This window comes from Ceratotherium simum, chromosome 8 (genome assembly GCF_057802395.1).
Source record: "Ceratotherium simum simum isolate JZ-2026a chromosome 8, ASM5780239v1, whole genome shotgun sequence".
In the NCBI taxonomy this organism is placed as follows: Eukaryota; Metazoa; Chordata; class Mammalia; order Perissodactyla; family Rhinocerotidae; genus Ceratotherium; species Ceratotherium simum.
The window spans coordinates 73,126,500-73,153,631 of NC_141907.1; the positions used below are offsets into that span (position 1 = coordinate 73,126,500).

The 27,132-nt window shown below is 38.0% G+C and overlaps 1 protein-coding gene across 11 annotated transcripts in view; it reads right to left on the bottom strand.

Moving 5' to 3' along the window:
* FAM13A (family with sequence similarity 13 member A) overlaps positions 1-27,132 on the bottom strand; it is a 346,516-nt gene that overhangs the window by 292,074 nt on the left and 27,310 nt on the right. For all 11 annotated transcript variants that reach the window (XR_015552950.1, XM_087434589.1, XM_087434588.1 and 8 more), the window contains exon 2: positions 1,735-1,924. Coding sequence is in view for 10 of the 11 variants with exons in the window: in XM_087434587.1 (XP_087290713.1) it covers positions 1,735-1,924 (190 nt within the window). In the remaining variant the exon portion in view is untranslated. The remainder of the gene's footprint in view (positions 1-1,734; positions 1,925-27,132) is intronic.

Here is a 27,132-nt window from a genome sequence, read left to right on the forward strand (position 1 = left end):
TATTCAAATATCTTTGTAAGACTATATCAGAAACTAATATAGTAATATTGTTTCTGGGAAGGGAAATGAATGGTCAGGGGACAAGGTTTGGAGGAAGAGACTTTTTGCTGTATACACCTCTGTACTGTGAACCACATAAGTATATTAACCATTCAATAATTTTAAAAAAATTAAAAGAGGCTATTATTCAATCATTGTTGGGTAAAAGATCAGAACTCTGATTACACCAAAACCAAAATATTATTTTAGGTGGTCACACTTGGCATCCAAATGAGTACTGAACAATCCTATTTAAGAGACTAAATGAACTACCTGGAGATCCATTTGTATCTAAGTCAGCAGGACACAGCTTCACTCAACACTGACTGGGTAAATGAGTCCCGTCAAAGCTCTAACTTAATAACTTCTGGCTTCACGATCTTGTAGGCCAAGGTCCCATCTTCCTGCCATGTACATAACACCTTGTGTTTAACCTGTTTAAAGTATTTGAACAAATTCAAAGCTGTTCTCTAAGAATCTCGCCCTTCTGCAGCTTTCCTTCCTCCAAAAATAATGAGATAACTACCACAAGGTAAGGACGCAAGCTTGGCTCCTCAGTTCTCTGAGCACAATACCATTTTGTCACCTACATACCTAGTAACCTGAGCAAAAGGCTGTTCTGTCAATGAACACAAAGCACCTGACCTTCTGAGGTCTGAACTGTCTGCCGTACAGTCCCTGTCACAAGCTGACCCACGTTCCTGCAGAGGAACAGATGCACTGTGCTCCTCACGCATCTCCAATGAAGGACTCTTTTTAGCAGGGGGAATGGACTCGTAATCACGCGAAGACCTGGGGCCTGGAGCGAACTGCACCAAGGACAGACTTTCTTTCAAGTTAAGTTTTACCTCTAAAAATTCCCACAAATTTCATATTCTACTCTGCAGGGTCTTGTTTTAGTTTAAAAATGTTGTTTCAGTATAGAAAATAATGAAAATTCCAAGTTTTTCCCTCAAAATATTTCCTTTCCAAATCTTTTAAAGTTTATTGATATAGTTTGGAGTTCTTCCATCATACTGTTTAAAAGGCATGAATGTAGGGGATATTTTCTCAAATTATCCAGCTTTTTAAATCCTATTTTAAATAAAATCATAAAAAAGCTATAAGACAACATAGTTCTCAATAACTACAAGATATAATTTATCTTTTTATCATGCAATGTACTATGTTACTCTTCAATGGTTTCATATGCTTAATTTTATCACTCCAAAAGTAAATGACTCCCCCAAAATAGGCTATATACTTATTTTGGTATCCCCATTGAGCTTATGAAGGCAATCAAGGCATCCGATAAGTTCATGAATGACCTCAGCTGAAAAAGACACCCTAAAAGTCTTCTATTACGTTAAAAATTGACTACCAGTTGGAATTTGAAGAATCGAGAGAACTCACTATTAATATTAGAACAGTGTATTTTAGCATTTAAAACTAGGAATCATTCCAAACTAGAAACTTCTATAATTAAAGTGATTGCTCCACGGTAAACTGAATTCTTGTCAAAATAATGTCAAGCAGTAATAATGCTCTTAATGTCTTTCTATAAGGGAAAAGTATATTACACAATAATTTGATATTCTGATTAAAGTGTTTGAGGGAATAATCGAATCATACACTATAAACTAATTCACACAAAAACATTTTTCTCCTCATACCTGAGAACAGTAAAAATGACAATTAAAACACGACTTGACTTACCATGCTTCGTCAAGTACTCCACTATCGTCCCCACTATGGCTGGAATGCCATTCTCAGTCAGCCCCTGCTGCTGAAGGTCTTGGAGACTGACGCCAAACAGCTTCTTATAGGTCGAATTCCTCTGCTCACTGAGTGGCACTGCCACTATCTTTTTCATGTCTTCTTTCAGCCGCACGGCTGCTTTACTTTGCTTAAAAGAGCGTAAGAAAAAAGAGCAGTCAGTCATATTCACCACAGGAGGTTGCATGGTTACAATAGAAACACCTCAATTAAAACGTAAGCGTTTAGAGATGTACAGTAGAGGTTGTCACTTATTTTCACTTCCACTCAAATCAAAATCTCTAACATCTCTCACATGTTGCTCAGTGTTATGAATGACGCATGCTGATATAATGGTTAAAAGGAGTGAAAAATAACGAGAAACCTAAAGCCACAACTGAAGTGTAGCTGAGAGAGAGAGCAATACACTGCAGTATCTAAGATATATTACTACAGCAACCAAGGGGTGTGACTCAGAAGTACCTGGTTAACAGGAAAATAAAACATTTACAAGAACATTGAAACCTCATGCAGATTCTGAAACGGTAAGATGTTTCCAAAGATGAAAATTTATCTAGATGTCATTTTAAGGTAGCTTTAATTTGAAGTGTTTGAAATATATATATATGCACAGAGTGAACATTTACTTCTCTGATTTGATCACATCTGTGAATATCTCAGCAATATTTTGGCACGTGAAATCAACTCGATTCTCACTGAGGTTCAAAATGCTGTATCTATGAAACAGCAACATTTCAGGCAGTCACAATTTTAAAAATTAACAAGAGTGTACATATTATAAATAAAAAATACAACTTACATTCAGTTAATTCAAGTTATCATCATGGTGAAAAATCCATACAAATTTGTTTCCTCCTTTTACCAGTAATTTGTTCCCCAAGGAAATGTTACAAACAATAAATTTTAATACGGTTTAACATAACTGAGGGATTTTTTTTTTTTTTTAAAGCATGTGTCCTATATAAATGTATCTGTAAGTCTAAATGCTGAAAAGATGGCAAAATGCAAACAATTTCATTTGGGGACAGAGGTAGCAGATGGAGGAAATGTTCACTTTTTGAGAATGAATGTAGTAACTAACCAAAGTGTCAATATTATAAGTGCAAGCTAACGTAGCTGTTAGTATCTACTAGAAACATTACCTTCATTTTAGAGCTGAGAAAACAAAGATCAGACAGTTTAGTAATTTAGCAAAAGTCACAGAACTGGTAAGAGACAGCTTCATCCTACTCAAGTCCATGTTCCGCTTCTTAGATTTATATTAATGTCACATTGCCCTTTGTGTATAGTTACAGTAACGAACTATGATAAATGCTACGTGTGACACAAGACAATTACACCAAGTTAATTCCACAGCCTTGATTTTGAATCGAGTTCCTATAATTTCGATTCTGAATCTTACAATCTACAGAATCAGACCAACCTTCATGGACGTATTTGCATCTTTTAATATGTCACCCTTGAAAGTCAGATTTCTCTAGTGAAAATTCAACAGAAGTTACAATATAGATTTAGTTATCTATCCATATTATAGATAAGGTGCAGTGTTAGCTATTATGGAGTAGGAGTTTGGGCCAGAACTATGAGCTCTGTTACCAAGGAAATGATGAATTTGTTACTTAAGCCAAATTTGCAAGAGCTAATAATTTTTTTCTTGCAGGTTTAAAAATATATCAATCTTCTTCAACTAAACACATGGGGAATTTCAACCAACCACGTATTATCTGGTGAGTAAGCAGCCAAAAAGTACCAGTAATAATGAAATTTGAAAATAGTCTCAAACATAGCATTAGAAACAGCTGACAATATGTGGTTACATTACACAAATTTTATCTTACTTTTATTTTCATCTTCTTACAGAGACAATATAGCATAGTGGTTTAGAGCACAGACTGTGGAACAAGACTCCCTGTTTCAAATCCCATGCTCATCTAATTAGCTGTCAACCTTGGACAAGTCAGTTAACCCGTGTGCCTCAAGTTTCCCCATCTATGATATGGGGATACTAACAGTTCTTATCTCACAGGAACATAGGAGGCTGAAATAAGTTCACATTCATCAAGAACTGATAACAGTGCCTGGCACCTAAGTACTGATTGTTATAATCATCATCATCATCCTTCTTCCAGAAAATTGTTCTGATTTCTTCTCAAAAAAATGGAGAGACGCTTAACCACTCCTGTACTCAACATTTGTGTAGACTAAAGATTGCTGTTTAAGAAGGCATCGTGGTCAAATTGTGTTTGGTTGGTAGATAGTTTGATGATTTATTACTATTCTCCATATATCTGTAATCTCCTAAAATAGGACTGTTGAATGATAACGACAAAATAATTTTGTATATAAGTATCAGAATTCCTCAAGTTTTTATTAGAAATTCTCAAGGTTTTCTGTCTATATTTGAGTTTAAAACCTTGACTTAATGCTTTTTCTGCTCCTCATTCCGTCCCTTAGTCAGAATGTTGTGTCTCCTGTTAATCGACAGTGTAAATAAGCCATCTTGGCATTATGGCTCGGAAAGTTTGAGTTAGAGACATGCAATTAACCTCACACATTCTGAAGTAATTGCAAATTACACTACCTGTTTAATTTATACTACCTTACACTACATAGAGTCACACTACGTAGCAAATTTATATGTAATCACAGTAATAAAGGAATATCTGATTGTTTTTAATTGGTAATCTAATTTAGGTTAACACTTTTTTAAAAAGTAAATATTGTTTAAAAACAACCACAATGAAACAAAACAGCTAATTTTCAGAGACATCTGAATCAATTCTTCAGTGACTAAAAATACATATATTATAAAGCTTTGCTCCTCTAGCCTAGTTGGGGAGGGAATCAGCTAACAGGAAGCAATAATAAGATGTTACTTGTAGTTTACACCTAAATCACTATACTACTTCAGTAGTTTAAAAAATATACAACAGCTTAGAACAAATAGAAAATATCCTTTCTGGTAAGGAAGAAATATTCAATAGTCCCTTAGTCATGGAAAAATAAAATAACTGTGGAAATGAAAAGCCATGTGGAAATGTGCCTAAATTTACACGATTATCAACATTAAGAGCTAGAATGTGGGGCCGGCCCGGTGGCGCGAGCGGTTGGGTGCGCGCGCTCCGCTGCGGCGGCCCGGGGTTCGCTGGTTCGGATCCCAGGCGCGCACCGACGCACTGCTTTGGCAGGCCATGCTGTGGTGGCGTCCCAAATAAAGTGGAGGAGGATGGGCACGGATGTTAGCCCAGGGCCGTCTTCCTCGGCAAAAAAAGAGGAGGATTGGCGGTTGTTAGCACAGGGCTCATCTCCTCACAAAAAAAAAAAAAAAAAAAAAAAAAAAAAAAGAGCTAGAATGTAACCCCCGGTGCTCTGGCTTAGTGCTTCAGCTCTTAACCATGACACATTATCGCATTTCCAGAACCTTCAACACTGGGGGTTCTATAAGGGCCCAAGGGGGATGACACCACATGCAGCTCTCTGCAGAGCTTAATACAAAATCGATTTTAAACTACTGAAATCAACACCTGTATTTCCTTAAGGCATTCCTCCAAGAATGTAAGGACCATGATTTTAAGGTACTTGGAAGGACAAGCAGATTACATTACTGGTTAAATTCAGAACTGCATGCCTTAAAACTGTGCAACTGGGGCTAGGACTAATAAATCTAAGCAGGAATGCACAGACTAGAAAGCCACTCCACCACCAAATAAAAGGGGAACAAGGAAAGCACAAGAGGAGCCTGAGACATCTTGTTCCAGAAAGCAAGGAACGGCTCAAGGACTAACGGGGCATGCCCAAAAGACCTGGGGCCACTTAAACAGACTTCTACTGGCCAGATTTGGGGCAGGGGGAGCACCAAGAGTAAGAACTGGAAATGATTATAACATCCCGTTTAAATAAAAATCCTTGAATCCAGTGATGCTAAGAAGAGTGAGAGAAAGAGGTTAAGAAGCGGAAGTCTTCTTTCCAGAAGAATGCTGCAGCTAAACAGAGAAGGAATGACAGAATTAGAAAGTCAACATTTTCCACAAATCCTTTAACGAATGATTCCATCAAGGATTACCGATGGATGCTAAAACATCAGCTGAAAGGTTGCTAGAGAACAGGATTTTCAGTGTCAAAGATCACATACTATTTGCAAAGGGAAAAAAAAAATTTATCTTACAATGGATATCCGGGTGTAATCACCTTAACTCAAAAGATCAAATTTATCATCACTAATCAGGAGAAGAGTTGACATTATGTGCTCCTGCTGTGATGCAATATGCAGAACACATCATGTATAAAGAATTCTTGCCAAAAATGTTCCAGTTGATGCTAATCTAGCCTCTAAATCTAACTTACAGTTTACAGGAAATACAGGAGATTAAAGAACACCTTAGGGCCAGCCCGGTGGCATAGTGGTTAAGTTCACAGGCTCTCCCTCAGCAGCCTGAGATTCACGGGTTTGCATCCCAGGTGCGGACCTATACACCGCTCATCAAGCCATGCTGTGGCAGTGTCCTACATACAAAATAGAGGATGACTGGCACAGATGTTAGCTCAGGGACAATCTTCCTCAAGCAAAAAGAGAGGAAGACTGGCAACAGTTGTTAGCTCAGGCCAATCTTCCTCACCAAAAAAAAAAAAAGTTAGAGAGACCGTGAGGAAACAATCAGACAAATTCAGAATGCGAGACATTCTACCAGACAACCAGCCCGGACTCTTCAAAACATCAATGTCACAATGGAAAGACTGATTCTAGATTTAAATACACAACCTTCAAATGTTAAATATGAATCTCGACTGCTTCCCTGGTTGGAAAAAAAAAAAAAAAAAAACCTAGCCAATTGTCTCTTTGGGACAAATGGAGAAATTTCAATACATGTTGAATATTAGATGGGATTATTGTAAATGTTATTCAGTATAACATTGTGTGAGAGCTAATGTATTCCAGCTGTAGTGTGTTCCTTATTCTTATGAGGTGCACTCTGAAGTAGGGTAAAGTATCGCGATGTCTTCAAATACTTTAAAATATGTGTCTTTGCACATCTATATGTATGTATATACACAAACACAGAGTGAGCACAAACATAGAATAATTTCTAAGTGGACAGTATATGGCATGTTCATTTTATTATCTTTTCAATTTTTATGAATGTTTGATATTTTTTCATTAATAGAAATTGGAAAAAAATAAGGACCTCTCAAAGAGACTCCCTGCTAACAAAGAGTAACACCATTTTTTTGACAGCACAATTAAGACGGAAAGGAACATGTTCTCTTCAAATTGCAATTAAAAAGTTACTAACGGGCCAGCCCAATGGCATAGTGGTTAAGTTCTTGCACTCCACTTTGGCAGCCCTGGATTCATGGGTTTGGATCCCGGGCGTGGACCTGAACACCACTCATCAAGCCATGCTGTGGTGGCATCCCATATACAAAGTAGAGGAAGACTGGCACAGATGTTAGCTCTGGGCCAATCTTCCTCAGCAAAAAAAAAAAAGAAAAAAAAAGAAAAAAAAAAAAAGAGGAAGATTGGCAACAGATGTTAGCTCAGGGCCAAGCTTCCTCACACACACAAATAACAATTATGGGACTATTCTTACACAGAGACCTGGACAATCATATTAGCCTGGATGCGGCTGGATCATTGGGAAAGACTGCATCTGAAATTAGGGTACCTGGGTTTGAACCCAGGTTTTGCCACTGATTTGTGTCTTCTCACTGGGAACGTCAGCTTCTTTGGTCAAGTGTGCAGCTTTGGAGAGGGGCAGTTGCGATAATAAACAAGGACGGCCATGCTCTCTCTGTGCAGCCACGTCGGCTGAGTCAAGCTTAGGGATCTCTGGGAGGACAAGAGCTGTAGCCTGCTCACCTTCACACTCAGCCTATGGACCTTAAAAAAATTCTCATCTACACCAAGACAGGGTCCTCACCTGTTAAACTGCAATAACACCTACTTTAAAGTGTTGTGCGAGTCTGATAAGATAACGTATGTAAAGGTATATCACAGGAGAAGAGAGTTAATGCTGAAAAATGTTGATTAAGAATTTCTTTGTGGTGGGGCCGGCCCCATGGCGTAGCAGTTAAGTGCACGAGCTCAGCTGCTGGCGGCCCTGGTTCAGATCCCAGGCGGGCACCGACGCCCCACTTGTCAGGCCATGCTGCGGCAGCGTCCCATATAAAGCGGAGAATGATCGGCACAGATGTTAGCTCAGGGCCAGTCTCCCTCAGCAAAAAGAAGAGGATTGGCATGGATGTTGGCTCAGGGCTGATCTTCCTCACAAAAAACAAAACAAAACAAAAGCAAAAAAAAAGAATTTCTTGGGCTGGCCTGGTGGCGCAAGCAGTTAAGTGCGCGCTCTCCGCTGCGGTGGCCAGGGTTCGCCTGCTCGGATCCTGGGTGCGCACCGACGCACCGCTTGTGGCGGCGGCCCATATAAAGTGGAGGAAGATGGGCATGGATGTTAGCCCAGGGCCAGTCTTCCTCAGCAAAAAGAGGAGGATTGGCAGATGTTAGCACAGGGCTGATCGCCTCACCAGAAAAAAAAAAAAAAAAAATTTCTTTCTGGTAACCAATTCTTTAAACGACACTGGTCGAGTTTGAGTTAAGGAATTCTCCTCTTCCTTCATAACAGAACTCTAATTTTGTTTCCGAGGGTGGGGAGCAGTTAAAATAGACCCACCTTCCTAGCAGCATATCCTTGTAGATACAGTCGGCCATAGATCTATGTTTGGCCGATGAGATGTAAGTGGAAGTTGTTAGGACTACCAGCAAAACTCCTTAAAAGGGAGGCCAACTCAGTCTTTTTTCCCCGTACCCACTTTCTGCTTGGATCACAGATGTAATGCTTGATAGCCACCTTGTGACTATGTAGCAACCCAGAAGCTAGAAGCTAATCTCTAAGGGACAGTAGAATAGAAAAAAAGGGACTTATATCCTGATGACATCCTAGAGTCCGCCCAGAATACCCATCTATGGACTTTTACATGAGAGGGGGGAAAAAAAATCAGTTTCAAATATGCTCTGTCAGAATGTCAAAAATTATTTACTGAACATATTGTCAAGGAAATCAGCATCCTTTAAATCAATTTATCCAAATCTCAGCTCACTAATTTTAAAAACCAAAGCACTTTTTGGATATCTTATTACTTATCCTTACACAAACATTTTGTAGCATCTATTATCTACGGGCATTGCAAATCTAAACAACGGTTCTTAACCTGGAATCCATAAAAGTACGTGAAACATTTTTAGAAATCATCTCAAAGAGATCTATGATCTGAAAAGTTAAGATCCGAGAATCTTTAAGCATTTAAAGAAAAGTTAGGTTTAATTAAAAGATTTTTTAAAATAATGATTTCTCTATCCAAATAAATATGTACTTAATAGCTTAGATCACCTTATATCTCACAAATAAGTTAAACTAATTTCCATAATTTAGACTAAAAAAGATTAAAAAGTAAAGTCTTTATCTACTATTATTGAAATATTCAAGAAACTATTAAAAATAAGTCCAATAAACATTTTGTGAATTTTATCACTTCTCCTGAAACCACACAGACTAAGAAGATGATGAAGAAAAGTAGCAGAAGACGGAAAAGCTGTCAACTGTAATTTGTGTGTGAGTGCTGTCACAGGCGATGACGACGGGGCAGGAAGCTCCAGGCAGACCTCACACCAGCACTGCGAGGAGTCCGGAGAGGACCAGCAGGAGCGCAGCGGTGCAAGGTTTTAGGAGCTCCTAAAAACATTTATTACCTTAAAGATAGAGCACACTTAGAGAGGGAGGTGAACAGGGCTCAACTGCTTAGCGGAAGAGGAGAACAAAGGTGCAGGAAGTACCTACGGGGACCCTAAGGGGGCAGATACCAGGAAGCACCAGAAAAATACACCACCTACTAGAGCGTGCATTCCCTTCGAGGGCAAGTTTATGAAGAGAAGGCAGTAGAGCTCTCCTGCCCCAGGTTAGCTTCTGAGAGGCAAACGAAAAATGGGCAAACGGAGGGGCCGCATTTAAGAAAACAGTCCTTTTTGTAGCAATAAAGGAAGGAGTCCCAGGGATGTGAAACTTGAAAAGCTACCTTGGCCCCCAAACACTACACCCCACAGGAACCTCTTGCTACTGATACCACAAAAATCCATCACAGTGAAATATGAGTAAGAAAAAAGGAATATGGCCAGTTAACTATACAGAAACAGAACTTTAAGAAAATATTAGAAAGCACCATGACTTTCCTGAAATAACTCATCAGAAAAATGTTACCAAGAAGATGGAAACTGTAACCTAAGATAACAAAAAGAACTAACAAAAGTTAATAAGGAAATAACACCAAAAGCACAGGCAACAACAAAATTGGATTTCATCAAAATTAACTTTTGTGCATTAAAAGACACTATCAACAGAATGAAAAGACAACCACAGAATAGAAAATATTTGCAAATCATATGTCTGATACAGGATTAGTATCCAGAAAATGTAAAGAACTCCTACAACTCATGCAAATAAAACAAACAACCCAGTTCAAAAACGGGCAAAGGACTTGAATAGAGATTTCTCCAAAAACATACAAATGGCCAATAAGCACATGAAAAGATGCTCAATATCACTAGTCATTAGGTAAACGCAAATCAAAACCACGCGATACCACTTCAGGCCCATTAAGATGGCTATTATCCAAAAAAACCCTAGAAAATAACAAGTGTTGGCCAGAATTTGGAAAAATTGGAACTCTTGTGCATTGCTGGTGGGAATGTAAAATGGTACAGCACTGTGGAAAACCGATGGTTCCTCAAAAAGTTAAATATAGAATTACCATGATTCAGAAATTCCACTTCAGGGTATATACCCTAAAAGCAGGGACTCAAATAGATACTTGTACACCAATGTGCACAGCTGCAGTATTCACAATAACCAAAAAGTGGAAACAACCCAAATGTCCATCAATAGGTGACTGGATGAATAAAATGTGGTATACACACACAGTGGAACATTATTCAGCCTTATAAAGGAATGAAATTCTGATACACACTATAACACATGAATCTTGAAAACATCATGCAGAGCAAAATAAACCAGGCAAAAAAAGGACTAAAATTGTATGATTCTACTTATGAGATATCCAGAATAGGCAAATTCATAGAAAGTAGAACAATGGTTACTAGGCCTGGGAGGAGCAGGGGGACAGGGAGTTATTCTTTAATGGGTACGGAGTTTATGTTAAGGATGATGAAAAAGTTCTGGAAATAGATAATGGTAATAGTTGCACAACACTGTGAACGTACTAATGCCACTGAACTGTACACCTAAAAATGGTTCATTTTATGTTATGTATATTTTACCACAATTTTTTAAAGGTAATCAATCGATCACAATGATGAAACAATACCACAAAGCAGAAATGCAAAAATTTAGGGAAGAGATAATTAGTTAGTAGGAGAATGTGAAATGAAGACTGGCAGAAATCAGGAAAGGAAGAAAAGGAAAAGACAAAAACATTTCAGAAGTGAAGACTTTATAAAGCGCACAAAAGAGAAAAGAAACCATTGACAGCCCAGCAAGGAATATAGAGGACACAAATGAGAAAAGACGACATAATGAAACAACAACAACAAAAAATCAGATCTGAGAGCTACAGAAAGCAGTTAAATGATTCAAATACATGTGTTATTGGAGTCCCAAAGTAAAAAAACCAAACAATAAAGTAGAGTATTTAAAGATGTAATTCACAAAAACTTTGTTTAAATAGAGGCCTCGAATCCACAAACTTAAAAGGCACTCCACAGACCCAGAACAGTCCACACAAAGATATATTCTAGGGAAATTATTACACCAACAATAAAGAATCCTTTGGGCAGCCACGCAAAAATCATGCCTTAATAAAGAAAGAAAATAAGAGTGGCCTCAGACTTATAGATTGCAGTATTAAACACTGGAAGACAATAGAATAAGACCTACTAGATGGTTAAGGAAAGACAGCATGAGTCAAATTTAATAACCAGTCAAGGTGTCCTTCAACTATAAAAGTTACAGTTTGAATATACAAAGGCTAAGAGAACACTGCACACTTGAACCCTCCTCGAGAAAACTACCAGAGAACCAACCAACCAATTAACAGAAGGCTGGAAAGAGACGTCAATGAAAGGACGAGCAACGAAATTTTTTTTAAAAAGAAATTTAAAATTTAAAAAAGAAATTAAAAATAAAATGAAGTGTAACCATGTTATGTGAGGAAGGAATGAAGAATCTGGAACAAGTATACTCAGAAGACTTGGGGTTGAAATATTTCCAGATTTTAGAAGAGCTGCCATGTGGTTCAGAGGACAGAACTAGAAGTGAGTAGTAGTTATCTGGGGACAGATTTTAAGATATATAAAGACACAATAGTCACTTCTAAAGATGGAATAGATTTCCTCAGGAGGAGGTGAAGTTCCTAGTAATCAAAGACAGGCAAAAACAATAATGTGATACAATTTATCATCCATTCTACTTGTGGAATTTTTTTTTTTAAAGAAAAGAGAAAATAATGTCGGCCAGAAGAAAAGAAGTGGGATGTAAAGTGGTTCAAATTTCTGGAGGGCAATGTGGCAATGCCCAGCAAAAGCTGGGGCTCCTTTCCAGGGCAGGTCTCCAAACACAGAAAGGCAAGTGACAGTGAGCGAGACTCAGATCTTATACAAATGGGACCTCAAGATATCACAATATACTGTTATTTGGGGGGAAACAAGGCCATAGAACTAATGTCAAGTATAATCTGTCTTTATAACTTTATGTACTACAGAAAAAACTACAAGACATAAGCAAATATATTACACTCATTTCTGGGTTATGGAGTCTTAGATGATTCTTATTTTCTCTTTTATTTTTTCGTATTTCCTAAATTTTATATACCAGACATATTACTCTTATACCAAGAAAAATTAAATGTTATTATAAAAGTTAAATTCTCTGTATAAAATAAAGTCAAGACCTACTGCTGACTTCCAGTGATGGTGGAATAAGAGTCTGCAAACCCTCTACTGAAAAAAACAATATAAACTGGACGAAATTGTCAAAACAACCATTTCAGGGCTCTGGAAATTGATCAAAAGCAACAAACAAATTGAGAAATACTTATTCATAAAAAAACTGATGAAGTTAAGAATAGTGGGAATTTGTGGCACACTTGCCTGGGCCTGCTCCCAACCCCTTCCACTCCCCCAGGCGCTGCGCTGGCACAATAGTGCTAACACGGGGGAACCAGCAGCTTTGGTTCTGGCTGAATTAAGTTGGAAGACAGGACAAAAACCCCACACCCAGTGGGTCATGTATGTGGATAACAGACTTGTATCCAGAATATATAAAAAGAACTCTTAGGGGCCGGCCCCGTGGCTTAGCAGTTAAGTGCGCGCGCTCCGCTAAGTGGCGGCCCGGGTTTGGATCCTGGGCACGCACTGACGCACTGCTTCTCCGGCCACGCTGAGGCGGCGTCCCACATACAGCAACTAAAAGGATGTGCAACTATGACATACAACTATCTACGGGGGCTTTGGGGAGAAAAAGGGAAAAAAAGGAGGAGGATTGGCAATAGATGTTAGCTCAGGGCCAGTCTTCCTCAGCAAAAAGAGGAGGATTGGCATGGATGTTAGCTCAGGGCTGATCTTCCTCACAAAAAGAAAAAAAGAACTCTTACAACTCAATAAGAACAAACAGCTCGGCCGGCCCTGTGGCTTGGTGGTTAAGTGCACGCGCTGCAATGCTGGTGGCCCGGGTTCGGATCCCGGGTGCGCATCGAGGCACCACTTCTCCGTCCATCCTGAGGCCGAGTCCCACATACAGCAACTAGAAGGATGTGCAGCTATGACATACATCTACTGGGGCTTTGGGGGGAAAAAATAAAATAAATAAAATAAATAAAAATCTTTAAAAAAAAAAAAAAAAAAAGAACAAACAGCTCAATAAGGAAATGGGCAAAAGATATGAAAAGACATTTAACCAAAGAAGATATACAAGTGAATAATATGCATATGAAAAAATGTCTAACATCATTTGTCATTAAGAAACTGAGACGGCACTACAAATTCACTAGAATGACTATAATAGAAGAAGATTAACAATACCATATGTTGGCAAGGACGTGGAGAAACTGGAATTCTCATACACTGACAGTGGGAATGTAAAATGATGAAAACATTTTGGAAAACAGTTGGTAGTTTCTTAAAACATTAAACATAAACTTACCATATGATCTATTAATTCCACTCCTAGGCACTGACCCGAGAGAAACAAAAATACATCCACACAAAGACCTGTATACGAATCTTCACATTAGCATTATTCATAATAATCAAAACTGGAAATGACCCAAATGTCTACTAGTGAATAGATAAACAAAATGTGATACATCACATAATAGAATATTACTAAGTGATAAAAAGGAGTGAAATACTACACCCTACAACATGGATGAACCTCAAAAACATTATGCTAAGTGAAAGAAGCCAGTCACAAGAGAACATATATTGTATGATTCCATTTACATCAAATATCCAGAAAAGGTAAATGTATAGACACAAAGTAAATCAGTGGTTGTCTGAGATTGTGCGGGAGGCAGGCAGGTGGTACGAATGGGAACTAACTGTAAATGAGCGCAACGGATCTTACTGAGGTGACAGAATATTGTAGAACTAGATTGTGATGATATTTGCACAATTGGTAAATTTACTAAAAATCATTAAATTGTACACTTTCAATGAGTATATTTTATGGTATGTAAATTACACTTCAAAAGAGCTGTTAAAAACACAGAAAAATAAGTCATGAAGTCTTGGTAATTACCTGCCAAAATAAGACTACGTGTCAGTAGAAAGAATATACTGAAATTAATCTGCTTTTGGAAACATTCCACATTCTTCATTGTAATAGCACACTTTATCCCTCTTCAATAATTCTAGATGAAACAGGTAAGGTCTGGGGTGGCTCACTTTTAAGTGATTACTGTTGCTATACCAATGTATTAAAAACCTGGAAGCACAGAAACATTTATGTGCTTAGAATCCCTTGGTTATTTGGAGAATAGAGGGACAGTTCTTAATGTCGCTAATGTTAAACCTTTTGTTCATCATTGTTGGCAGTTTTAATAGAGCTGAGGAGGATTTAAACAGAAGAGAACTCTCTTGCACGAGGTTGCTATGAGTCAAATTTGCAAAATGCTCTTGGAAAGGCTATTCTTGCCATTGTTTCTCAACAAGTTTAGCAGAATGTAAAGTCAAAAACAGAAGGATGTTTTTTAAAAAGTTACAGAGACTCATTTAAAGTGAAAGACCTAAAAAAAATAAGAGCTACAGTTAAACACATTTTGGTTTTGGAAAAATTAAGACTCTAAAATGTATAGCTTCAGAAAAGCCAAATGTGCTTAAAACTAACGTTGCATGTCAGTACTTGCAGGCCTATGTGATTTATTTATAGTGTAAACCACAGAAATAATTTCTGAGATCATTTATTTACATTTTAACTAAAACTAGTTTCTTAAATATTAAAGGAATCTCTGGAAATTAATTAATGAACCATTCAACTGAGTTCTACTGTATAATTTTAAGTAATTTATACATTTTTCATATAGTGAAATGGAGTAAAAAATTTAGCAATCCTGTAGTAATATTCTGTAATTCCTTCATTTAAAAAAAAAATCTGTTTTTACACTTAATAAGGCTCCATTTACCGATTAAAATGTTAGCCTTCCCAAGGACCTAGCTCTATAATTAAGTCCTGGAATCCTGCCTTCAGCTTTGGCTAGTAATCCAATCCTCCACATAAAGGAAGCCCTAACTGAAACTACTACAGGGGGGAAAAAGGCACATCTGTGTTAAATTTCTGACAGTTTAACAAATGAAAAAGTGTAATTGGCTGAGTGCTACAAATTCTGGGAAGTATACAACAACTCAGAGAATCCTAGAACACAAGGAGGGCATCTCATCTTATAACTCTAATTCCATGACAGAATGCCTATGACAAGTCGACCCATGACCACTCAGCCTTCTCTTTCTTAGTTTTGGTGACAGGGCACTGACCACCCCATAGGACAACCAGCTTAATTTTTAGACACTGGAATCTTTAGACATTTCCTCCTACTGGATTGAAATTGCATTACATTCTACCCAGCTCTTGGTCTGCCCTATGAAATTTGCAGGGAAAATCTATTTCCTTTTATACACTAGACAATTTCAAGTAATTAATATATTTCAATATGTATCTGTAAAAGTACTGTACACATTCAAATTTAATATTCATTGCCTTTACGATTGTAAACCAATCTATTGCTTCTGGACAGAGCTACCATTCCCTGTTCTTTGAGCAGTCTTGACTTTTACTAATTTAAATTTAATAAAAGTAAAATATGCACATGATCAAAACTCAAACAACGCACAAGAACTTAAACTGAAAATTCTCCCTATCCCAGCACAATAGTTCTTGTGTTTCCTGCAGAAATTTTCTATGTCTAATTAAGCACATATATGCATATTATTTTTAAAAAAGCAAATGTAACTATACTATTGTACATATATGCACCTTGTTTTTGCTACTTGATCAATTTGGGAGGTCTTTCAATATTGGCACATGCAGCTGTTTAATATTACATTATATAGAGATACTATAACTGATTTAATCTTATTTACTAACGTTTAGGTTATTTACAGCTCTTGCTATTATAACTATTTCAGCAGTTAACATTTTTATATAATTGTATAGTTACCTGTAAGATAAATACCTAGAGGTGAGATAGCTAGATCAACAGGTATATCAATCGTAAGTTTTGGTACGTATTATCACACCGCCCTACAAAGATGCTTCAGCAGTTTACAGTGTGATCGACAGCATGTGAGTGCCTGTTTCCCATTCTCTTGTCATCCCTGGGTATTAAATTTAAAACCTTGCCAATATTTATAACTATGAATGAGACTGAGCCATTTTCATGGTTTTTTTTTTTATAATTTTATTTTATTTATTTGTTCCCCCAAAGCCCCAGTAGATAGTTGTATGTCATAGCTGCACATCCTTCTAGTTGCTGTATGTGGGACGCGGCCTCAGCATGGCCGGAGAAGCGGTGCGTCAGTGTGCGCCCGGGATCCAAACGCGGGCCGCTAGCAGCGGAGCGCGCGCACTTAACCACTAAGCCACGGGGCTGGCCCTCATGTTTATTAACACTTATATTTCTTATTTGTGAACCTACTGTTCATGAGCTTTGCCCATTTTTTGAGTAGTTTTTTCTCAATGATTTGCAGGAAATTTTTTTTTTTGGAGGAAGATTGGCCCCAAACTAACATCGATTGCCAATCTTCCTCTTTTTCTTTTTTCTCCCCATAGCCCTAGTACATAGTTGTATATCCTAGCTGTAGGTCCTTCTAGTTCTTTGTGGGATGCAGCCTCAGCATGGCTTGATGAATGGTGAGTAGCTCTGCATCCAGGATCCAAACCAGCAAACCCTGGGCCGCCGAAGCACAACACTCGTGAACTTAACCACTGTGCCACTGGGCCAGCCCCTGTAGGAACTTTTTGTATATTAAAAAAATTATTCTTGGAGTGACATCAGCATCATGGTGGAGTGAACTTTCCCGTAAACTCTTCCCCTGATAAGATACAACTAAAGGGTCAAGCATAGACCAACAAGAAAAACTCACACCGGACAGAGAGACATCGGAAAGATCCACACTGCTGCATATCTGTGAGTGGACCTGCTGGGGTCCCCAGAGGAAGTGGGGAGAGGTAAGGAGAAATCCTCTCCCTCTCCATCAGATCAGAGACTCGGGTCACATGGCTCCCAGAGAGAGGGGAGGGGCGGCCCTCTGCAGGGAAACCATAGCTTTTCAGGCTCTCTCAGCCAGTGAGAAACTCCACACAGAGGACTCAGAACTGCTGCAGGGGTGCTATCGACACCTGAGCGCCCCAGGAGAGCAAATAACGAGGGGCAAGTGAGAAGCACCCCCCACCCCAGAGACCCAGTGGGCAAGGGAGAAAGCCCCTTGCCCCCCGCATGCCCAACACTGCAGCTCAGCTGACCAGTCTGAGCAGCCCCGGCAGGGTGCAGGCAGCCCATGGCAGCGGAGCAGCCGGGGTGGAGTGTGGGCAGCCCGAGGTGGCAGTGTAGTAGCCGGGGCAGAGCATGGGCGGCTGTGGAAGACCCAGGGCGGAGCACAGGCGGCCCTCGGTGGCAAAACAGCCGTGGCGGGGCGGAGCAGAGTGCAGGCAGCCCGTGGCAGCGGAACAGCCACAGTGGAGCACAAGGGCCTCAGATTACACAGCCCTTGACCCCCACACAGTGACGGCAGGTGGAAACTGCAATCAGATATTTCCAGGATGAGGAAAAACAAAGCCAATACAGCAACCACGATGCAAAAGTACATTAAATCGTCAGACCAGAAGCAAAATGACAAGCACCCAGAAATCAACCCTGAAGGCACAGAAATCCATAACCTAAACCACAGAGAATTCAAAATAGCCGTCATAAAAAAGCTCAATGAAATACAAGAAAACACAGATAAACAACTCAACAAGATAAGGAGTTTCTTCACAAAAGAGATTGAAATCACAAAGAAAAACCAATCAGTATTGATGGAAATGAAGAACACAATAGAGGAGATAAGGGAGAATATGGAATCTTTAAAGAACAGAGCTGACAATATGGAGGAAAGAATTAGCATTATAGAGGATAGGAATACAGATAAGCTCCAGATGGAGGGGGAGAGAGAACTAAGAAATGAAGAAAGTCTCTGAAAAATATCCAACTCAATTAGGAAATGTAACAGAAAAATTATAGGCATTCCTGAGAGAGAAGAGAGGGAAGGAGGAACAGAGAGGCTATTCAAGGAAATAATAGCTGAGAACTTCCCAAATCTGGGTAAGGAGCAGGAAATACCAGTGAGTGAAGCCAATAGGTCGCCTAAATATGTCAACAGGCAAAGGCCCACTCCAAGGCATATAGTAGTAAAACTGGCAAAGGTCAATGACAAAGAAACAATATTAAGGGCAGCTAGACAAAAACAAAGAATAATGTACAAAGGAATTCCCATCAGGCTCTCAGTGGATTTCTCAACAGAAACTTTACAGGCTAGGAGAGACTGGAATGATATATTCAAAATACTGAAAGACAAAAACTTTCAGCCAAGAATACTATATCCAGGGAAAATACCCTTCAAATATGATGGAGAAATAATAACTTTCCCAGATAAACAAAAGCTAAGGGAGTTCATCGCCACGAGACCCCCACTGCAAGAAATGCTCAAGAAGGCCCTCAGGCCTGAAAAAAAGAAGAGAAGGAATACAAAGCTTGGAGCAAGGACAAAATAGGTAGACAAAATCAGAAAAATTGTAGGTCTTCATGGGAATAGGATAGCAACCACTTAAATACCAAAATCAAAGATCAAAGGAAGGAAATCACCAAAAATAAATATAACCTCATCACTTTAAACAAAACAAGACAGAATAAGCGTGACAAGAATAACTTAGAAGGGCAAGAGGAAAGAGGTTGAATTGACTTAGTAAAAGGGAATAGGAGGCCATCAGATAATGGACTATCTCATACACAAGATTCTTTACACAAACCTCAAGGTAACTACTAAACAAATAATCAGAACAAAATCACATAGCATAAGTAAAGAGAAAACTAAAAGAGTCATAAGACAGAACAACCAAACTGAATTGGCAGTCCGAAACACATGGGACAAGAAACAAAGGAAATGCAAAAGAACCGGAAAATAAGTAATAAAACAGCAAAATTAAGCCCTCATATGTCAATAATTACTCTAAATTTAAATGGTTTGAACTCTCCAATCAAAAGACACAGAGTGGCAGGATGGATTAAAAAGCAAGACCCAACAATATGCTGCCTCCAGGAAGCACATCTCAGCTCTAAAGACAAGCACAGGCTCAGAGTGAAAGGATGGAAGACAATACTCCAAACTAATGGCAAACAAAAAGAAGCAGGTGTTGCCATACTCATATCAGACAAAGTAGACTTCAAGATAAAACAGGTTAAGAGAGACAAAGAGGAGCAATATATAATGATAAAAGGGACACTCCACCAAGAAGACATATCAATTATAAACATATATGCACCCAACATAGGAGCACCAAAATATGTAAATCAACTATTAACAAACCTAAAAGGAGATATTAACAACAACACAATAATACTACACCAATGGATAGATCATCCAGACAAAAAGTCAAAGAAACAGTGGACTTAAATGAAAAACTGGACGAGATGGACCTAGTAGACATATACAGAGCACTCCATCCAAAAACAGCTGACTACACATTCTTCTCAAGCACGCATGGAACATTCTCAAGGATAGACCATATGTTGGGAAACAAAGCAAGCCTCAATAAATTTAAGATTGAAATCACAACAAGCATTTTTTCAGACCATAATGCTATGAAACTGGAAATCAACCACAAGAAAAAATCTAGGAAAGTGACAAAGATGTGGAGGTTAAACAACATGCTACTGAACAACCAATGGATCATTGACAAAATTAAAGGAGAAATCAAAAAATATCTGGAAACAAACAAAAATGAAAATATGCCATACCAACTCATATGGGATGCACCAAAGGCAGTCCTGAGAGGGAAATTCATAGCAATACAGGCCCACCTCAACAAACGAGAAAAAGCCCAAATAAGCAACCTTAAAGTATACCTAACAGAACTAGAAAAATAAGAACAAAGCCCAAAGTTAGCAGAAGGAGAGAAAAAAAATTAGAGCAGAAATAAATGAAATTGAGACCAAAAAAACAGTAGAAAGGATTAAGGAAGCAAAGAGTTGGTTCTTTGAGAAAATAAACAAAATTGAGAAACCCTTAGCCAGACTTACTAAGAAAAAAAGAGAAAAGTCTCAAATAAAATTAGAAATGAAAGAGGAGAAATTACAATGGATACTATGGAAATACAAAGGATTATAAGAGAATACTATGAGAAACTATATGCCAACAAATTGGACAACCTACAAGAAATGGATAAATTTAGACTCATACAACCTCCCAAAACTGAACCAAGAAGAAATAGAGAATCTGAATAGACCAATCACAAGTAAAGAGATTGAAATAGCAATGAAAAACCTCCCAAAAAATAAAAGTCCAGGATCAGATAGTTTCTCTGGTGAATTTTACCAAACATTCAAAGAAGATCTCACACCCATCCTTCTCAAACTATTCCAAGAAATAGAGGAAGATGGAACATTTCCTAACTCATTCTACGAGGCCAACATCACCCTGATACCAAAGCAAGACAAAAACAATACAAACAAGGAAAACTACAGGCCAATATCACTAATGAACATAGATGCAAAAATCCTCAACAAAATATTGGCAAATTGAATACAGCAATACATTAAAAAGATCATATACCATGATCAAGTGGGATTTATATCAGGGACACAGGGATGGTTCAACATCTGCAAATCAATCAACGTGATACACCATATCAACAAAACAAGGAATAAAAACCACATGGTCATCTCAATAGATGCAGAGAAGGCATTTGACAAGGTCTAACATCCATTTATGATAAAAACTCTCAACAAAATGGGTATAGAAGGAAAGTTCCTCAACATAATAAAGGCTATTTATGACAAGCTCACAGCCAACATCATACTCAACAGGGAATGTCTGAAAGCCATTCCTCTGAGAACAGGAACAAGACAAGACTGCCCACTCTCGCCACTCTTATTCAACATAGTTCTGGAGGTTTTGGCCAGAGCAATTAGGCAAGAAAAAGGAATAAAAGGAATCCAAATAGGCAATGAAGAAGTGCAACTCTCACTATTTGCAGATGACATGATTTTGTATATAGAAACCCTAAAGAATCCATTGGAAAACTATTAGAAATAATCAACAACTACAGCCAAGTCTCAGGGTACAAAATCAACCTACAAAAATCAGTTGCATTTCTGTATGCTAATAATGAACTAACAGAAAGAGCTCAAAATGATAATATCATTTACAATTGCATCAAAAAGAATAAAATATGTAGGAATAAATCTCACCAAGGAAGTGAAAGACCTATACAATGAAAACTACAAGATATTATTGAAAGAAATTGATAATGACATAAAGAAATGGAAAGATACCCCATGCACATGGATTGGAAGAATAAACATAGTTAAAATGTCTATATTACCTAAAGCAATCTACAGATTCAATGCAATCCCAATCAGAATTCCAATGACATTCTTCACGGAAATAGAAACAAGAATAGGAAAAAGAAAAAATTCATATAGGGCAACAAAAGACTCTGAATAGCTAAAGCAATCCTAAGAAAAAAGAACAAAGCTGGAGGCATCACAATCCTTGACTTCAAAACATACTACAAAGCAAGAGTAATCAAAACAGCATAGTACTGGTACAAAAACAGACACACAGATCAATGGAATGGAATTGAAAGCCCAGAAATAAAACCACACATACGGACAGCCAATTTTCGACAAAGGAGCTAAGAACATACAATGGAGAAAGGAAAGTCTCTTCAATAAATGGTGTTGGGAAAACTGGACAGCCACATGCAAAAGAACTGAAAGTGGACCATCTGCTATCACCATTCACAAAAATTAACTCAAAATGGATCAAAGACTTGAAGGTGAGACCTGAAACTATAAAACTCATGGAAGAAAATATAGGCAACACACTATTTGACATTGGTCATAAAGAAATCGTATCAGATGCCATGCCTAGTCAGACTAGGGAAACTAAAGAAAAAACAAACAAGTGGGACTTCATCAGATTAAAGGGCTTCTACAAGACAAACGAAACCAGGATCAAAATGAATAAACAACCTACCAGCTGGGAGAAAATATTTTCAAAACATATCTGACAAGGGGTTCATCTCCATAATATATAAAGAACTCACACAAGTGAACAACAAAAAAACAAACAATCCAATCAAAAAATGGACAAAGGAAATGAACAGACACTTCTCCACAGAAGATATATAGATGGCCAAAAGGTATATGAAAAGATGTTCAACATCACTAATCACCAGGGAAATGCAAATCAAAACAACATTAAGATACCACCTCACACCCGTCAGAATGGCTATAATCACCAAGACAAAAAACAACAAATGTTGGAGAGGATATGGAGAAACAGGAACCCTGATACACAGCTGGTGGGAATGCAAACTGGTGCAGCCTCTATGGAAAATGGTATGGAGATTCCTCAAAAAATTAAAAATAGAAATACCCCATGATCCAGCTATCCCACTACTGGAAATCTATCCAACAAACCTGAAATCAACAATCCAAAGAGGCTTATACACCCCTATGTTCATTGCAGCATTATTCACTATAGCCAAGAAGTGGAAGCAACCCAAGTGTCCCTCGACTGATGATTGGATCAAGAAAATATGGTATATATATACAATGAAATACTACTCAACCATAAAAAAAGACAAAATCGTCCCATTTGCAACAACATGGATGGACCTGGAGGGTATTATGTTAAGTGAAATAAGCCAGAAAGAGAAAGACAAACATCTCACTCATGTGGAATATAAACCAACACATGGACAGAGAAAACTGTATTGTGGTTACCAGGGGCAATGTGGGTGGGGGGTAGGCACAAGGGGTGAAGGGACACATGTATATGGTGATCGACAAACAAAAATGTACAACCAAAATTTCACAATGTTATAAACTATTAAAATATCAATAAAAAAATTATTCTTTTTAGTCATGTGTGTTTCAAATATCTGTCCTAGTTTTCTTTTGGCATTTTAACTTGTTTATGATATCTGGGGTTGTGCAGACATTTTCGTTATTTGGCAGAAAAATTCACCAATCTTTTTCTTTAGGGCTTCTAGCTTGGGTCTTCTTTAGAAAGATATTCCTTGATCCAAAATAAATTTTTAAATTCACACATATGTTCTTCTAGTATTTTTATGGTTTCACTTTGATATTTATATCCTTGATCCATCTATAGTTTAAAGAGTAAGGAAGAAATCCAGCAATTATTTTTCTTCAAGTGGCTAGCCATTATTAAACTGTCTTAATTCCTATCATTTTAGTATCTGATATGCTAAGCCCTCCAAACTTAGTCTTCAAGGAGTAGCTGTAATAATTCAAAGTGGTCATAAAATAAAACCATATAGTCTTTTCCCATAAATGACTCATTTTGAATGATAAATTTTTACAAGTCTCCAATCTGCCTGTTATTTATATGAACACATAAATATTTACTTAAATAACTTACATAAACTTAAGAATGTTATTACTTGCCACAGTACCTCTTTGTAAACAATTGTAGCTTCATGGTTACAGACAACAACTCAAGTAAGCTTTCTTATGGTTTGTTTCTGAAACTATTGGACACAGACCTCTTGTCTTTGGAATTTAATTTCCCTAAGTAAGCTTTAAGATTTAGATGAGAATTAATCTAATTTATCATCTTAACATAGTTTTCTCTACCCAATAACCCCATTCTTTCACTTTATATGCTACTTCATGCTAGTTTGCACTTTCCACCACTGTCACGAAAGCTCACTAACAATCTTCTGCACAGGAACATTAGCCAGAGCCACACAACCAACTGTGCTTCAAAAAAAACATGACCATGAAATAAGTAAGCTAGATACGAGTGACTTTACCTATACTCAACCTTTAAGCCCTAATCTATAACTGTGTTATCAACCACATTTGATTTTTTTTTTTTTTAGGTGAGGAAGATTGGCCCTGAGCTAACACCTGTTGCCAATCCTCCTCTTTTTGCTTAAGGAAGACTGTCACTGAGCTAACATCTGTGCCAATCTTCCTCTATTTTATATGTGGGACGTTGCCACAGTGGGGCTTGATGAACAGTGCATAGGTCCACACCCAGGATCTGAACCCGTGAACCCTGGGCCGCCAAAGCGGAGAAAAGCAGGTGAACTTGACTATTATGCAACTGGACTGGTCCATGATTTTTGAATTCTGTATGGCAGAGATGAAAATTCTTTTGGAATACAATTCAGATTTGCAGAAGAAAATATACACGCCTTCATTTGACTATTACTAATCTAGTCTGATACCTCATCATTGGTTTATTGTGGAAAAAAGCAAAACTAAATGTTTAATCATGTTTAAAATTTGGTCTAAGTCCAATAATATAAACAGTCCCTTCAGATCATAGAATTCTTTTCATTTTACATAAAATAAAGTAGAATCCACCTAAAATGACAATAATAAGGAAACCACCTTAAGGCGAGACACCTTAAAGCAGCCTGCCATATAACAAAGGTAATGTTTTTATGATGCTGAATAGTTTACAATGTATTTTCATTTTAGTGTCTGATTTGATTCTCATAATCTGATTTAGGCTGCTATTATCCCTATTTGATAGGTGAGGAAAGTGAGCGAGATTAAGCACCTTGCCCATGGTCACACAGCCCGAAAGAGGCTGAGCCAAGACTCAAAGCCATGTCTCCTGCTTTCAAATCCTGCCTCACTCCAATTCATGACAAGCTTCCCACAACCACTGAAGAGCAAGCCATTGCATGATGAGGTGTTATCAGTTAGGATGTTTTTAACTGCAAGTTAATTGAAATTCTAGCTGCAACTGGCTAAAATAATTCACTGGCTCATGAATGTCACCACTATTCTGCCATTCACTGATGTATTAAGTTATCCTTAGACTGCCTTCCCTCTTGATCCATAGATTAGATGTCTGCCAGCAGCACCTTGGGTGTATAATTCCTTGTTTACATTCAGTAGGTAAATTAGAGACAGACTGCTATCCCAATCATGGAATATACGTCCTTCTCTTTGTTTGATTTGAGCAATTAAGTTATGGGCCAGAGACAGCATTTACGAACATTCCATGAGATATCTCTCTACATTTCCCAACCACCTTTGCCTTTAGGTGGAACGTATGACTAGTTCAAAGCAATGAACTGTGAGAAGAGAAATAAGTCACTTCCAGAATGAGGCAGATAAAAGCATGTGTACCTCCTCCATCCCCTCCTTTCCCTGACAGAAAGCCTAGGGGATATGAGTCACGTGTTATAGCAGGAAAGACATCACAGCATGGAGGCAGCCTGGATACCAGAGTCACCAGATGGAGGAGAGAGTCCGTCAACCTGCACCAGACTTGGAGTAATCTACAAAATAATTTTTGCTTCCCTGAGCTACTGCAATTTGGGGGTTTGTCTGTTGGGACAGTCAACATTAATTACCCTGATTAATGCAGGTTACATGCCCACCTGTAGCAATGACGAACCTACATATCATCTGCGATGGAATGGACATGCACAGGCACCTGCATTGACCACATGCAATTTTACAGTAAGAGACAGTAAGAGAATTCCCATGCTCTTCAGTTGGAGACTCAAGATTTTTTTTAAATACAAAAACATTTACAATTATACTGCTAATTTCTGCTAAACGGAAAATTGTGCCATTTTCACAAAAAGCACCATCAAGATAGAATGCCTTTGCAGACATGCCTTTAGCTTCTTGAGGCTCTTCAAAAGATACATTTAAAAATAAAATACACTTAGGTAAAACTGTAAAATTTAGTGCATGACTTATCTGTTCTGTGAAAACATTTATTGAACCACTGCCTAGCCCCGAGCAAGAGGCAAGTAATGTGAATAAGATATAACCCCTTCTGTCCAAACTTTACTGCCTGCTAGTGAAGACAAATTGTGTCAAGGAAGTCGAACACATGATTATATATTTCCTAAAATCTGCTATCAAGATAGCCTACTGCTCAATAATGTCTAAGATCAGAGTATAATCAGTAACATAACCAGGATTTAAGCTCAAGTCTGCCAGGCTCCAAACAAAACCCATTTTCTTTCTAAAACTCCAAATAAAAAAATAGCAGGTTTAAAAAACAAAAATCAAGAAATTCATCATGGCATTTGAAAAAACCTATATGTAGCCTGTGTGGGATGAAGGTGGTATTAAACATCAAACTAGAAACTACAAAGAAGATAACTGTGATGGTTTGAAACTTGAACTTGCATAATATGTGTTTGTTGTATTATTTAAGAAAATTCAGTTAAGCTAAATAGAGAACAAGGAAAACATATAACTAAGTATTGATAACATGTAAGGGGATAGAGCTTGGTAGACACATTCAACCTAGATAATTATGTAGAGATGGAAGAACCAAGTTAAGCACCCAACATTTATGAGACACCACATAATCATGTCTGAGTCACCCATTGATTATACCCATTTTGGCCCCATGTGTTCTCTGCCTGAGATATGCAGATACAAATCCATAGCTGTTCAGTCGTTTATTCACAAGTTTATACACAGGCACACTTGCCCTGATGATAGAGCAAGCAGCGTTGGCTCCAGACACATTCCATCTGCTGAGCCTCCCACTGACACTTAATACTGGTC